General features: G+C 37.3%; 1 protein-coding gene across 2 annotated transcripts in view; it reads left to right on the forward strand.

Annotated features, from left to right (window-relative positions):
- LOC133650454 (voltage-gated potassium channel subunit beta-2-like) overlaps positions 1-11,553 on the forward strand; it is a 193,384-nt gene extending 181,831 nt beyond the window's left edge. For both annotated transcript variants that reach the window (XM_062047702.1, XM_062047701.1), the window contains 7 exons: positions 764-850; positions 922-1,007; positions 1,089-1,209; positions 1,289-1,383; positions 1,539-1,659; positions 1,826-1,914; positions 9,614-11,553. In XM_062047702.1, the coding sequence (XP_061903686.1) occupies positions 764-850; positions 922-1,007; positions 1,089-1,209; positions 1,289-1,383; positions 1,539-1,659; positions 1,826-1,914; positions 9,614-9,703 (689 nt within the window). In that variant the 3' untranslated portion in view covers positions 9,704-11,553. The remainder of the gene's footprint in view (positions 1-763; positions 851-921; positions 1,008-1,088; positions 1,210-1,288; positions 1,384-1,538; positions 1,660-1,825; positions 1,915-9,613) is intronic.
- The last annotated feature ends 2,224 nt before the right edge of the window (positions 11,554-13,777 follow it).

The raw sequence follows: 13,777 nt of genomic DNA on the forward strand, positions 1-13,777 counted from the left end.
TATACGTATGATATAATTTTACAATGTCCAGTATATTTTTATCGTATGATACAGTATCTATTTGTAACATTTCATTTCATACTATAATGTATTGTATCATACTTACTTGTCATATGGTATAATTTCAGGACTGAATTGTACAGTATTGTATATTTCAAAACAAATATGGGTAGGCTATCATATAATAATGTATCATAATGTATCATATAATTAATCATATGGTATTATTTTGTATCATATGATTGAATTATGTATTATAGTTTCAAAATGTATAGTATTTTTTGTATTTAATCAAATCACTTTATAATGTATAATTTGGTATCAAATCATACAGTATTGTATGATTAGTCATATAGTGTACTTTATCATTTTGTATAATAATTGATCATATAATGTATGGTATCATTTTGTATCATGATGGAATCACATTTTATAGTTTCATAGTGTATAGTATGATTTTGTATCTAATTGTATCACTTCATAACGTATATTTTTGTATCACACTGTATCGTATTATTGATCATACATGGATGGTGTCATTTTTTATTATATGATGGGATCACGTTTTATAGTTTCATAATGTACAGTATTGAATTATATTACTTCATAATGTATCATTTTGTATCATGTGAGTCAACCATGTATTAAAGTATAGTATAGTTTTGTATCGAATTGAACCTTTTCAAAATGAATTATTCTGGATGGTATCACATGGCATGTATTTTACAATGTATTAATATAGTATGGTTCTTATCAATGGCAGGTTTAAGAGGATCCTTATCGAGACTGCAGCTTGATTACGTGGATATTGTTTTTGCCAATAGAAATGATGTCAACAGTCCAATGGAGGGTGAGTCTCAGCATGATTCACATGATATCGTGTGCCTCGGAAAAGTATCATTTCAAGTATGGTTTTTGCAGAGATCGTGCGTGCTATGACGTTTGTGATCAACCAGGGCATGGCCATGTACTGGGGCACCTCACGTTGGAGTGCCATGGAAATCATGGTCATTATTATTCAATTCCTATTCTCCTGTCGGTTCATGAGCACACTGATGGTTTCGCCATGTTTGTTTCTGCTGCATCAGGAGGCCTACTCGGTGGCTCGACAGTTCAATCTGATACCACCTGTGTGTGAGCAGGCAGAGTATCACTACTTTCAGAGGGATAAAGTGGAGGTGCAGCTTCCTGAGCTCTACCACAAGATCGGTATCAAGTCATCTTGGATTTGAAATCTGTGATTTTGTTGAAACATAGAATGACTTTGAGCTTCATTTGCTTGCTTCAGGGGTTGGAGCAATGACGTGGTCTCCCTTGGCCTGTGGATTAATCACAGGGAAGTACAGCGACGGAGTACCAGAGTGCTCCAGAGCAGCAATGAAGGTCAGTTTGATTGGACTCTGCATCCTCCCCTGGGATTCTCCTTGGTGTAATTCCCCAGCTGATCAGTCGAGCATTCTTTTTTCAGTTTTTGTTTATAAGAAAGCAGTAAAAAAAAAGCACTTTAACTCACTTTTTCCACCTCGATTTGTCTGAAGGGATACCAGTGGCTGAGAGAGCGAGTGAACAGCGAGGAGGGGCGCAGGCAGCTGGCTAAAATCAAAGAGCTCCACCTACTGGCAGACAGACTGGGCTGCACCGCCGCACAGTTGGCCATTGGTACGGACTCAAATACCCTCTTCATGAAATGTAACATTTATGATTATGATTATTATTTAACTTGTTTGTGTGTGACCTCTCATTGGATTTGAAGGATCCATCCGACCGCTACCCCTTGAAGCCAAATTTTAAAGCATGCTGAACACTTTGTTCTTGTTTTTCCCAGCCTGGTGTCTTCGTAGCGAGGGAGTCAGTTCGGTGCTTCTGGGTGTTTCAAACACAGATCAGCTACTGGAGAACCTTGGAGCCCTCCGGGTAAAATTGTTTCTTGCTTTTTTTCTATTTTTAGTTTACCCCTAAAGTCCTACATGGTTATTGATATGCCATATGGTTAGCTATTCTCCAGATACCCTTTGTATGTTAGCTACCTAGCCATGGCCTGGAACAGTGGTTCTCAAACTTTTTTCCCCAAGTACCACCATAATGACCAACATTAAAATACAGTAGCCGAGTAGGGCTAAGTATTCATTAAAAACAAGGCAGAGGCATAGTATATTATAAACTATCTTTCTCTCTCTCTCTCTCTCTCTCTCTCTCTCTCTCTCTCTCTCTATATATATATATATATATATATATATATATATATATATATATATATATATATATATATATATATATATATATATATATATATATATATATGTATTTGTGGGAAAAAATCACAAGACTATTTCATCTCTACAGGCCTGTTTCATGAGGGTTTCCTCAACCATCAGGAGATTTTAATGGAAGCATTCACATACCATGGTTTATATAGGGCACAGAGCGGGTGGGTACAGGCAAGCGTAGGGGCGTGGTGATTGGCTCATGTGTTACCTAGGAGGTGTTTCCTTCTGTGACGGCATGCTGATACCATTTTGCTGTGCTTGTTGAGGGATGACAAGTATGGACGGTATATAATTAACAGTTTCTCTTTTAAGCATAGGTTGCATCTTTTATTACCACTGTTGTATGGTGTGCTGGATGCAAGAATTTGCAATGTTATCGAATATTCAACATTATTGTCTTTGAGATTCCAAATGTGTTGACTGAGTTCTGTAGTGTTCCGCAAGCTTTTGCTTCTGAAAGAGGCTTTGTGATTGTTCCATCTGGTTTTGAATGCTCCCTCAGTTAATCCTACATATGGGTCGGATGTGTTAATGTCCTTGCGTGTTACCTTTGCTTGGTAAACAACTGATGGTTGTAAGCACCCCCCGTTGAGAGGTCAATCAGGTTTCTTGCGGCAGTTACAGCCTTTGTCTGTTTTGGAGTCGTTCTGCCTGGTGGTGGACGGTTCCTTTTCAATTGCTTTATTGTGGTTTGAAATGATTTGTCATATATTGTTCATGCAGCTGTAGCTCAATTTAATGTTGTTCTTGTTGAATACTTTTCTTAAGGTGTTGCCTTTGGGGAAGTGTTTGTCGATCAGGGTGAGGAATTTGTGGCCAATATTAGTTGAGACGTTTTTACTGTATGGGGGGTTGTACCAGATAATGTTGTTTCGTTTTCTGCTCCTTTTTGGTTGGTTTCCTGGCGTGGGTTCGTAGGTGAGGGTGAAGTTGTATCCGCTTTCATCAAGTGCTTTTTGGTACGGGGGGGTTGCTTTGTCTAATTCAGCTTTGCTAGATGACAGCATCGATAGTCTTTTATTAATACCGGTAGGTATTCTTTTCGTGGTGGTGGGTGGGTGGTTGCTGTCATGGTGCACGTATTGGAGTGTTGTGTTGGGTTTCGTGAATGGTTGGTAGCTGTTATTCCTCAGGTTGAAAGTGACGTCGAGGAAGTTGACGGTTTGCTTGTTGGCTTCAATCGTGATCCGTAGGCCGTTCTCTTTGAAGATTTGGCATATACGCTTCTTGGTATTCTCGCTGCTCCTTGGCGAGGCGCGACACACTGCCAGTCCGTCATCACGGTAAATACCAAGGTTCAGGTTGAGGCTAGCGAGCTGGGGAGGAGGAAACTCCCAACAATTTTGCACGTTTCTGCTCCGTCAAAACTCCCCATGGTGACGTCGAATGTTGAATTGTTCTTTTTTTGCCATGGTGTACCGTTGTGGAAGAGTATGGAGTTCTTTGCATGGATGATGATGTTTCTTTCGTTGCCTGTGATTGAGTCGTAGTCTGAGGCAAAGTCTAGTGCTTTGGTCAGTAGGTCTTGTGTGATGGAAGGGTCAAATTCTTCGACATCGAAGGAGATGAAGTTGTGCTGTTGTTTGCCTTGGATGTTGCTGAACCATTTGATTACTGCTGCTGTATTTCTCCATTGGTTGAGTGGTGTTTTGTCCGTAATTTTTGTGTTGATTCTGTCCAGGATTATTTTGCTGATTTTTCCCATTTCGGATTTAGTTGGGTTTATTAGTCGGCATGATGGGTTATTTGCGAAGTTGGGTTTGTGGTCCTTCAATGTGATGAAGGCTTCCTTGTTGGCTGTAGCGTCCACCCTGTCCTCGATGTCCAGTTCATCCGCAATCCGTTTGTTTTCCAGGTGGATGCTCTGTAAAGTGTTGGGTTGTGCTTTTTTGTATGATTTGGTGATGCTTCTGTCCAGTAAAGTGTTATGTTCTTGTATGTTCATTCTGTCCCTTGTGTGGGCTCTATGCCGAGGATGTCGTTGTGGCTTGTGCAGCCCTTTGAGACTTTTGTGATTTAGGGCTATATAAATAAACATTGATTGATTGATTGATTGATTGATATAAATGCAGAGAGAGAGAGGGGGGGAGAGAGAGAGAGAGTCCATATTTTTATATATATATATATATATATATATATATATATATATATATATATATATATATATATATATATATATATATATATATATATATATATATATATATATATATATATATATAGTATAATTATATTTAATATTTTTGGTCATTGTAACATTACACACACTTTGAACAGTAACACTGTGTTTAAATATAGGAAAATAAAACACTGTACTTAAATAAAGAATCAAATACATTTAATTTAATTCAATTAAGTGATTCTTTGGCGTACCACTAGATGGAGCCCGTGTAACACTGGGGTACACATGCCACAGTTTGAGAATAACTGGCCTAGGAATGACTGATTCAATGTGGATGCGCATCTCTTCTTCAGCATTAGTTTTATATGCAGATGCAACACATATTAATGTTAATGAAACATCACACTCATATCTTGCCATTAGAGGGTGCGGTCTCTCAAATTGTGGTATAGAAACGTGTGGACTTAGGAACAGAGCCCACTTACATAGTGTTCTCTAGAGTAAGACGGATAGACATATGGTATCATTTCATAATGTCTTGTATCTTTTTTATGTTAGATCATTTCATATCATATTATTACGTATGTATGCTGTAATGCATTGTATCATTTTGTGAGGTCATTATTTTTATCATGTTTTTATTTGACTGAATTATAGAATGGTATACTTGCACAAAATGTGGTATCTTTTTACATTGTGTTGTATCGTATGTATCCTATCATTTCATACAGTATTTGTAATTTCATAATGAAAAGTAAGTATATATTTGTTAAGGTATCTCTTCCTATGATATAATTTCATATCATATTGTATCATAATTACATACATATCATGTTGTAACTTTTATATGGTACACCATACTGCAGGGGTGTCCAGTTTTTTGACTGCGGGGCCGCGTTGGGCTTTAAAAATGTGGCCGCATGCAAAGTAACTTAGTAAGCTCATACATATATATGAGTACCTATTATTATGATAATATAATGAATATATCATAAATAATTATTTTAATTGGATATTAAGAGTATGTGAAAGTTCAATTCCTACTTTGTTTACTTCCGTGACCACGTCCTTAAAAGTTTTTTAATCAATCAGAAATGTTAAGCAGCTAAAGTACGGCAAACATCATAAGTGTGCTATACTGTATCATGTAATTACATATATATGTAATTACATATATATTTAATTATATATATATATATGTAATTACATATATACTGTATAATGCATTGTTTCCTTTTGGGGCAGCACGGTGGTAGAGGGGTTAGTGCGTCTGCCTCACAATACGAAGGTCCTGAGTAGTCTTGGGTTCAATCCCGGGCTCGGGATCTTTCTGTGTGGAGTTTGCATGTTCTCCCCGTGACTGCGTGGGTTCCCTCCGGGTACTCCGGCTTCCTCCCACCTCCAAAGACATGCACCTGGGGATAGGTTGATTGGCAATACTAAATTGGCCCTAGTGTGTGAATGTGAGTGTGAACGTTGTCTGTCTATCTGTGTTGGCCCTGCGATGAGGTGGCGACTTGTCCAGGGTGTACCCCGCCTTCCGCCCGATTGTAGCTGAGATAGGCTCCAGCGCCCCCCGCGACCCCAAAGGGAATAAGCGGTAGAAAATGGATGGATGGATGTTTCCTTTTGTAAGGTCATTATTTTGTATCATGTTTTTATCCGACTGAAACATATACTGTATTTCAAAATGGTAGAATATTTTTGCATTGTATTGTGTCATATGGTATTGTATCATTTCATAGCATATTGTATCATAATTACACATGTATATTTATATGTGATATATGGTATAATAGTTTGGTTATGGTTAAGGTTTGAGTTTATTTGGAACAGGTATACAGATACAAAATGGTACTTTATATAATCCACACATTCTTATTTCTCTTGACAACATGTTTGAAAAGAAGTAGGAAGAAGCAAAGCTTATTTAATTCTACCCCTTTTCCAATTCAGATTGTATGATCACTATATCCAACATTATGTATTATTCTAACTAATCTTTTTTGTAACACAGTTATTAAATTAGATAACATTAGTGAGCAGTAAAGAATATGTAGTGGTTTTTGGTCCGAAATGTATTTTGCTTTATTCATTATTGAAATATGTATTGCCACTTTATGTTGTATATTTTATATGAGATTTCCTGTTCATTCATCATCTATTATTACAACCAAAACATGTATTTATTTCACTCTTTCAATGTCTACTCCATCTTTGTGTTTGACTTTCTCTTCTACTTTTAACCGAATAGCATTGTTTTAGTTTTACTGAGATTCAATGTAGTCTGATTTTGTCAAGCCATCTCGTAATTCGTACATACAATTACGTACAAATAATGGTCTGTATCATTTTGTGAAGTCATTATTTTCTATTATGTGTTTTTATCTGCCTGAATCATATAGTACAGTATCATTTCACAATCATTTTACTCTACGTATTTTTTGAAAATGTTACGCTTTTTTCCTCTAATACCACAGCCATACACCTTAGTCATATAACTTGATATGTGAAACATGCTACCTGTTAGCATGCTAACATTTACATGCTAACCTTTTCAGCTAATTTCACCCTTTTTTCTGTAATTCAACTGCCATACACCTTAGAGTCATATAACTTGGCATGTGACACATGCTATATATTAGCATGCTATTGTTAGCATGCTAACAATAGCATGCTAACCTTTTTAGCTAATTTCACACTTGCTTCTCTAATTCAACTGCCATACACCTTAGAGTTAGCTTATTTTGTACGTTTACACCTAAAACTCACAGATTCAGACCCTCCGCACCACTTTAAAAGTACGGTGGCTCGTGGCGACCCCCGGCCAGAGGTTTAGGGCACAGATAGCAGGCCCAACAAAATGTCTAGTTACATACATATATAATGTATCATTTCATAAGGGCATTGTTTTTGTCATATATCTTTTTATCTGACTGAATCATATAGTCTATATTCTCACAATATGTCATATCTTTTGTACATTGTAATGCCATATGTTATCGTATCATTTCATACAGTATTTATGGTTTTATAATGTGTAATATATTTTTATTGTGTCATATTGTATTATTTCATATATCATACTTACTAACTTGTTTTTTTTTTTCATGTCAAATTTCAAATATTCAGCTTCTCAGAATTTGTCTTCTAGGCTTTTTACACAATTGATTTATAACAAAACAATTGTTCCCCTTAAAATGTATAAAGAAAAAGCAATTTGTTTGTATCGGTATTAGCGAGCTAATGTAAAGTTAAAGTACCAATGATTGTCACACACACACTAGGTGTGGCGAAATTATTCTCTACATTTGACCCATCACCCTTGATCACCCCCTGGGAGGTGAGGGGAGCAGTGAGCAGCAGCGGTGGCCACGCCCGGGAATCATTTTTGGTGATTTAACCCCCAATTCCAACACGGTTGTTAGCCTTGATGCTGGGAAAAAAATTCAAAACATATCACATACACGGAAAATATCTACGTTGTGTTTATTTTTCTTGCTCAGTTCGTGTTACAATGCATATTTGTATTTCTTTTTATTTTATTTTATGCGTTACAATGCATTACATTGTGTATTTATGAACTTGTCAATACATTGAGGATTTTCTTGTGGCAACCATCCACTATGGGGTTGGTTGTCACATTGGGACTTTCTTAGTTGATTACTTTTTTGTTGCAATGAGTTGGATAATCAAAAGCAAAATCATTTTATTAACCAACACGTCAAGCTTCAATTTGATGTAGGACTGTTTATTGGCGGATGTTTTTATTTTCAGAAATATAGACTAGAGTAAAACATGTGACAACCAACCCTGTTCTCGCCTGTATGTGACAAATTAAAGTCCGTAAAGTACAACGGAACGTCGAAAGTCAAACACTTCATTAACCTCCATTGCATTTCCATTTACAATTGACGTCTCCCGGAGGAAATCAGAGAAATAGAGACAACTGTGTTTTCCCACAGGACAGCAATTTATTTGTGACGGTGGGTTGGTGCGAAACGCGAGAGGGTTAGATGACGTCTTGGTCTAATTTGCATAATTGGACATGAGGCATGTGCATGTACACTTTTACTGACGCTACGGGAGAGACAGAACTTGAGCAAAAAACAAGATAAGCAAAGGAAATATAATTGTTTCTTTTTGCTGTTTCTTTTATGTCACAAGTAAGATGGAGCCACCCGTGAGTGCTTTTAGACGGGGACAGGGGCGAAACAGCTTTGACTTTACATTAAGCTCCATTTTTATTTGCCTTGACGCTGGATTTTTTGTGTGATTGTTGCAGCCTAAAATACCTGATTGTTGCGGCAAAAGTTGCAAAGTTTTAAGTCTTGTGTTTTCTAATAACATTGTGATTTGATGAATTTGTAATCAATGTTTTATTTGTAACAATGACACCAAAAAGCACAGGATGTCAACAAATCTAACAAAATATGCTTTATTTACATCTTAAATTCAACATTTTTGAACACCGACAGAAATTCACCATATTCAATTCACAAGATCTCGCGGGCTTTTTTTTTTTTTTTAGATGTTTTTACCAAAAATTGCAAAAGAAATATGTTTTTTTAGGTGTTGGATGCAGAAAGTGAAAGTTGCAATAATTTGTTGTAATTTACATCCTGTAATTAAAATACAGACATTTGCTGAAGAAAAAGTAATTCATGAAGAAATATAAACAAAAAGACTGAGAAAAGCCATAACCGGTCCCCTGCTTCCCCGGCCCCAATATCAGTTGATATTTGAAACAGGTCCCCAAGTAGCTGTCCAGGATAAGCCTGAATTATGATTAATTGATGTTGGACCTCCAGAATCAGCATGTCCTCATCCATTTGTGTCAACAAGGTAAAATTACGTCTGAAAATATTTGACAAGTTAACTTCAGGTCCGTTTTAGTAGGACGTTTCAAAGCGTAAAATACGATCCCCCTTGAGCACGGGGTATTTTATTTTGAAAGTTAACCGGCTCATCTATGTCGTGTTTGTGCATGACTTCCTCACCCAAAGAAGCAAATTTGAGCTAAATTGATGCACAGATTTAGCGCAGGGATGCGGTACGGCACTGGCTTGAACGGAAACGGGAAGAATGCGCCGTTCCGCATCCAGGGGAAATCCCATGGATGTACCTTTCAACTTTAAAGGCCTAGTACTGTATGCGGAAAAAAGAGGAACCAAAACAACCGGAAACTAACACCAGCTTCTCATTTTCTCTTCCTCCTGTGCAGATTTTATCCCAAATGACGCCGCAAACTGTCAGCGAGATGGACGGCGTGCTGGGAAACAAACCACACTTGAAGAAGGAGTCTCGCGCTTGAGCATCCCTGAAAACGATCAAGCTTTTTTCTCTGCTGTATACTCAACAACTTGCATGTCCTCAGCAACATTATGCTTCCAGAACGAGCGCATAAACCACTGTGCGCAGTACAATGTATCATGTATGGATTAAAAAAAAAATATCTCTACAAAAACAGGTCATATTAACGCTCAGTGACAGTAGAGGTGGCCTCAGGCTATAAAAGTAGCTGCTTGCAAAAAGCTAAGAAAAAGACGACGGCTGTGCTAAAATGACTGTGTTAGTGGTGCGTTCACTGCACGCGGGAGTCTCCAGACCCTTTACTGCCTGAACTGTAGTAGCAGCAACAGCAGCGTCAAAAGGGGTCAAAGGTTAGTAATCATGCGTCAAGCCCAACATTTCCCATGGTGTGCATGTGACTGGTCGGGAACTGCTGTTCACAGTGGATCACTTGTGAAGTATCAAAAAAATAATAATAATAAAATTTAAAAAAAAGACATCACATGCTTTATAGAAATAGGCCGACGACTCAGAGGTATGAAAAAAAATGCACTAAAGGAGATGAGATTATAAAGTTTACAAGTTTGGCTGAGAATCCCTGCTCTTAATGAAAATGAATGCATTTTTAAAAAAAAGAAAGAAAAGATGACAAGTATTTTCATGCATTTTGCTTTTATTTTTAATGAACTATACAGCAGGCTGGGGGTTGGGAGGGGTAGGGGGTTACAATCTTATTCACCAAACCTGCTGTTGCCCCCTTGTTCCTAAACTGTGCGCATGTCCCTTTAAGAAAGGAAAGCCCCCCCACAACCCCAACAGGGTGTATAATGTGGCATGGCTTTGAATGGTATGTAGATTTGCAGTGCCCTTGTAAGCCTGGTATTACGGTAAATGATCAGGAGAGCATCTTTAAATGACAATTGGGAGTACAAGGACTGATCACATGGGGGGGTGGGAGATTCAGAAAATATATGTTGTTGTTTTTTAAATACTGAAGTCGTTTTCATTGCTTCTTTGATCATATCTCTGGGAATTGTCTGTTTTGTTCCTTTGTTTGTAAAAAATTTGTTTTTTTTCCTTTCCCTTCTTGGAAGAGTGGGGTGAGGGAGGGAAGCGATGTTCCTTCTGTTATTCTCCATGAAACAAAATACATGTGGGGGAGTTTTGAGGACTTGTTTGGGTCGGCACACCAAACGTGTATATAGTTTGTCAGCGAGATATCCTGTAAAAGGCATTGTTTAGGAAACATGAAGGACATCCCCTTTGTTACTCTGTGATCTGAGTGTTGCGTCCAGTGTACACCAACGTTTCAATCCAACCTATGAACATGTAAACTTTGCCTGCATACCTTCTATTTTACTGTCTTGCAACAAGGAGAACATGTGAAAAGAGGCAACAATCCATGCTGAATGTACCGTGTCTGTTGCTGCGTCTAAAGGGAAAGCACATTACATGACTTAAAGAGAGCTCTGCTCTGTTTTGTTTTTCTTATGCAAACATTTCTATTATCATAATGATTCATGCACACACACACACCATCCTATTATTTCATAATTCAGGTTAAAAAAAAGAAAAAGAAGCTGCGTACACCCCAGTGCTCAAGAAGTACAGGAAAAGAAGGTAAGCCACTGGTATTATTTTTTGAGTCCTCTTCTCTTGATGTTTTATTGCTGGAGTTGTGTTGAATTGTGCTTGAGAAAATGTGAAAAACACAACATAGATGTTTGTCTTCAAGAGAAATTCACATTTCCAGCAGCTTTACAAGGGTGGGAACACCGGCGCGTGCAAGGTTTAAAAAAACAAACAAATAAAATGTATTAAACATATAGTAGTACGCTTAAGAAAATACCCATGACATGCACACACTGAAGATCAGAAAACACAGGCTGTGGTGTCTATGTGCTTAAAAAAATTGATTCATACCCGAATTTTTTTATTTATCTATTCCAATTCCAAAATTATTCATAATTTTCAAAAAACTACCAACATTTTCTGGACTATAAGCCGCTACTTTTTTCCCAAGGTTTAAATCCTGCAGCCGATACAAAGGTGCAGCTAATCTATGGATTTTTTAATTATGGAATGGATTAAGCAAAGAAATCAAACAATGTATTAAATGATCTACTTTAAAAAAAAAAAAACTATCCAAACTCAAAGTGTTAACAAAGGAAGAAGAATCCTAATAAACATCTTGAACCATATTAAAAATGGAGAAAATCTTGTTCATCTCATAAGGGATGAATAAAGACATCAATGACTTTTCTGTTTTGTGTGATCATCAATATACTGTCGTGTTGCAGGCAATCGGTTGGAACCAATTAAAGTATGTAAATGATCATTTACGTAATCTTTCTATGTAAATATCACATGTCACAAGGTATCGGTATATATCTACCGCTTATAGTTCGGTGCGGCTAATATATGAACGACTATTTTTTTCCTTCCAAAATCTAGTGGGTGCGGCTTACATCGCGGAAAATACAGTATTTAAAAAATACTACTTTTTTTCAATTGCAATCAATCTTTAGAAATATTTTTTTTTTTAGGCCATCTCTGTGCTTAGTCACTGCGTGTATACTGTACATCATATGTCAGCAACCAAGAGGAGCTTTTGTAACCTGTAACCTGTTTTTAAAGCTTTTATTATCACTTTTGTATCAACTAATATATTGCGAGAATTGGTTAAAACCGAAAAGCGTGTTGAATCGAGAATCTTTTATGAATCGAATCGTCACCCCAAGAATCATCATCAAATTGTGAGTTATTGTGAGAGTCACATCCCTATGATATATCATCTTATATTTATATTTATTTTTGCTCATGATAACCATATCAGATTTGAAGTAATCCTGCACCAAAGCGACAAAAACATGCAATTAAGTAATCAAAATAATAATTTTACATGCCTTTATCCACACTGTCTATGTAAGGAACTGGGCTCCACTTCTCTAGATGACATATCGAGTTTGGTGAAGGAAAGGGGGAGTTCCAAGTACAGTTAGTTATACTCAAAAACTAATTGGTATAATGGGAAATAAATTCAAGATTCAATTTCAGGAACAAAAGAAACATAAAGGGAACTTCCATCCATCCATTTTTTACCGCTTGTCCCTTTCGGGGTCGCGGGGGGTGCTGGAGCCTATCTTGTTTGTGAAATTGCATCCGAACGCTATGGCTCCTTCCCAGCAGGCACCAGACATTAAAACATTGTTGAGAACTTGTTGAATTAGGTCCTGGCATTGAGTAACTCAAGCCTAACATTGGAACAACATGCTTTTTGACGACGTTTAACCAATGTATGGTTTCTGACGTTGATTTGACCATTAAATTTTGGTCATTTCCCAACCAATATTCTATACAACACAAATACAATGTTGAAACAACATGAGGTTTATTCAGTGTCAGGTTGTGACATTGACTCGACCATTGAAATTTGGTAATTTCCCAACCAACAACGTGGATCCAACGTTAGACATCAGTGTTGTCCTAATTTACACATTTTGCAATGTTGTTTCAAAGTCAGGTTCAGAGGACATGTATGTATAATCAACCTTGTATCAATGTCTTGTGCCTGCTGCGTTCAAGCTACCCTACATGGTTCAAAAATGGTATTTATAATTTTTTCACATCAGTATGCTCTACTTACTACAGATGTACTGTACATAGTGAGAATCATCAAAAAATTGGAGAATAACCAGTGGGATACATTGTGGTCATCTATGAGCATGCATTTGTAGTTTACAAACTGTTAAGTTTGTCAGTCAGTTTACAAAAGGTCAATTGGAGACTCTAAATTGTTTAGAGGTGTAAATGGTTGGTTGTTAAAATGTGTCTAGACCAAAGTTCAACTGGGAGAGGCTCCAGCCAAGTGGCAGAAAGTGAATGAACTTTCGTGTGTGTGTGTCTGTGTGTGTGTGTGTGTGTGTGTGTGTGTGTGTGTGTGTGTGTGTGTGTGTGTGTGTGTGTGTGTGTGTGTGTGTGTGTGTGTGTGTGTGTGTGTGTGTGTGTGTGTGTGTGTGTGTGTGTGTGTGTGTGTGTGGAACAGCTGGAAGTGTTTCTCCCCTTAAAATGTTTTCTTCCACTAACGCCAAGCAAA

Source organism: Entelurus aequoreus, linkage group LG05 (genome assembly GCF_033978785.1).
Source record: "Entelurus aequoreus isolate RoL-2023_Sb linkage group LG05, RoL_Eaeq_v1.1, whole genome shotgun sequence".
Classification (NCBI taxonomy): domain Eukaryota; kingdom Metazoa; phylum Chordata; class Actinopteri; order Syngnathiformes; family Syngnathidae; genus Entelurus; species Entelurus aequoreus.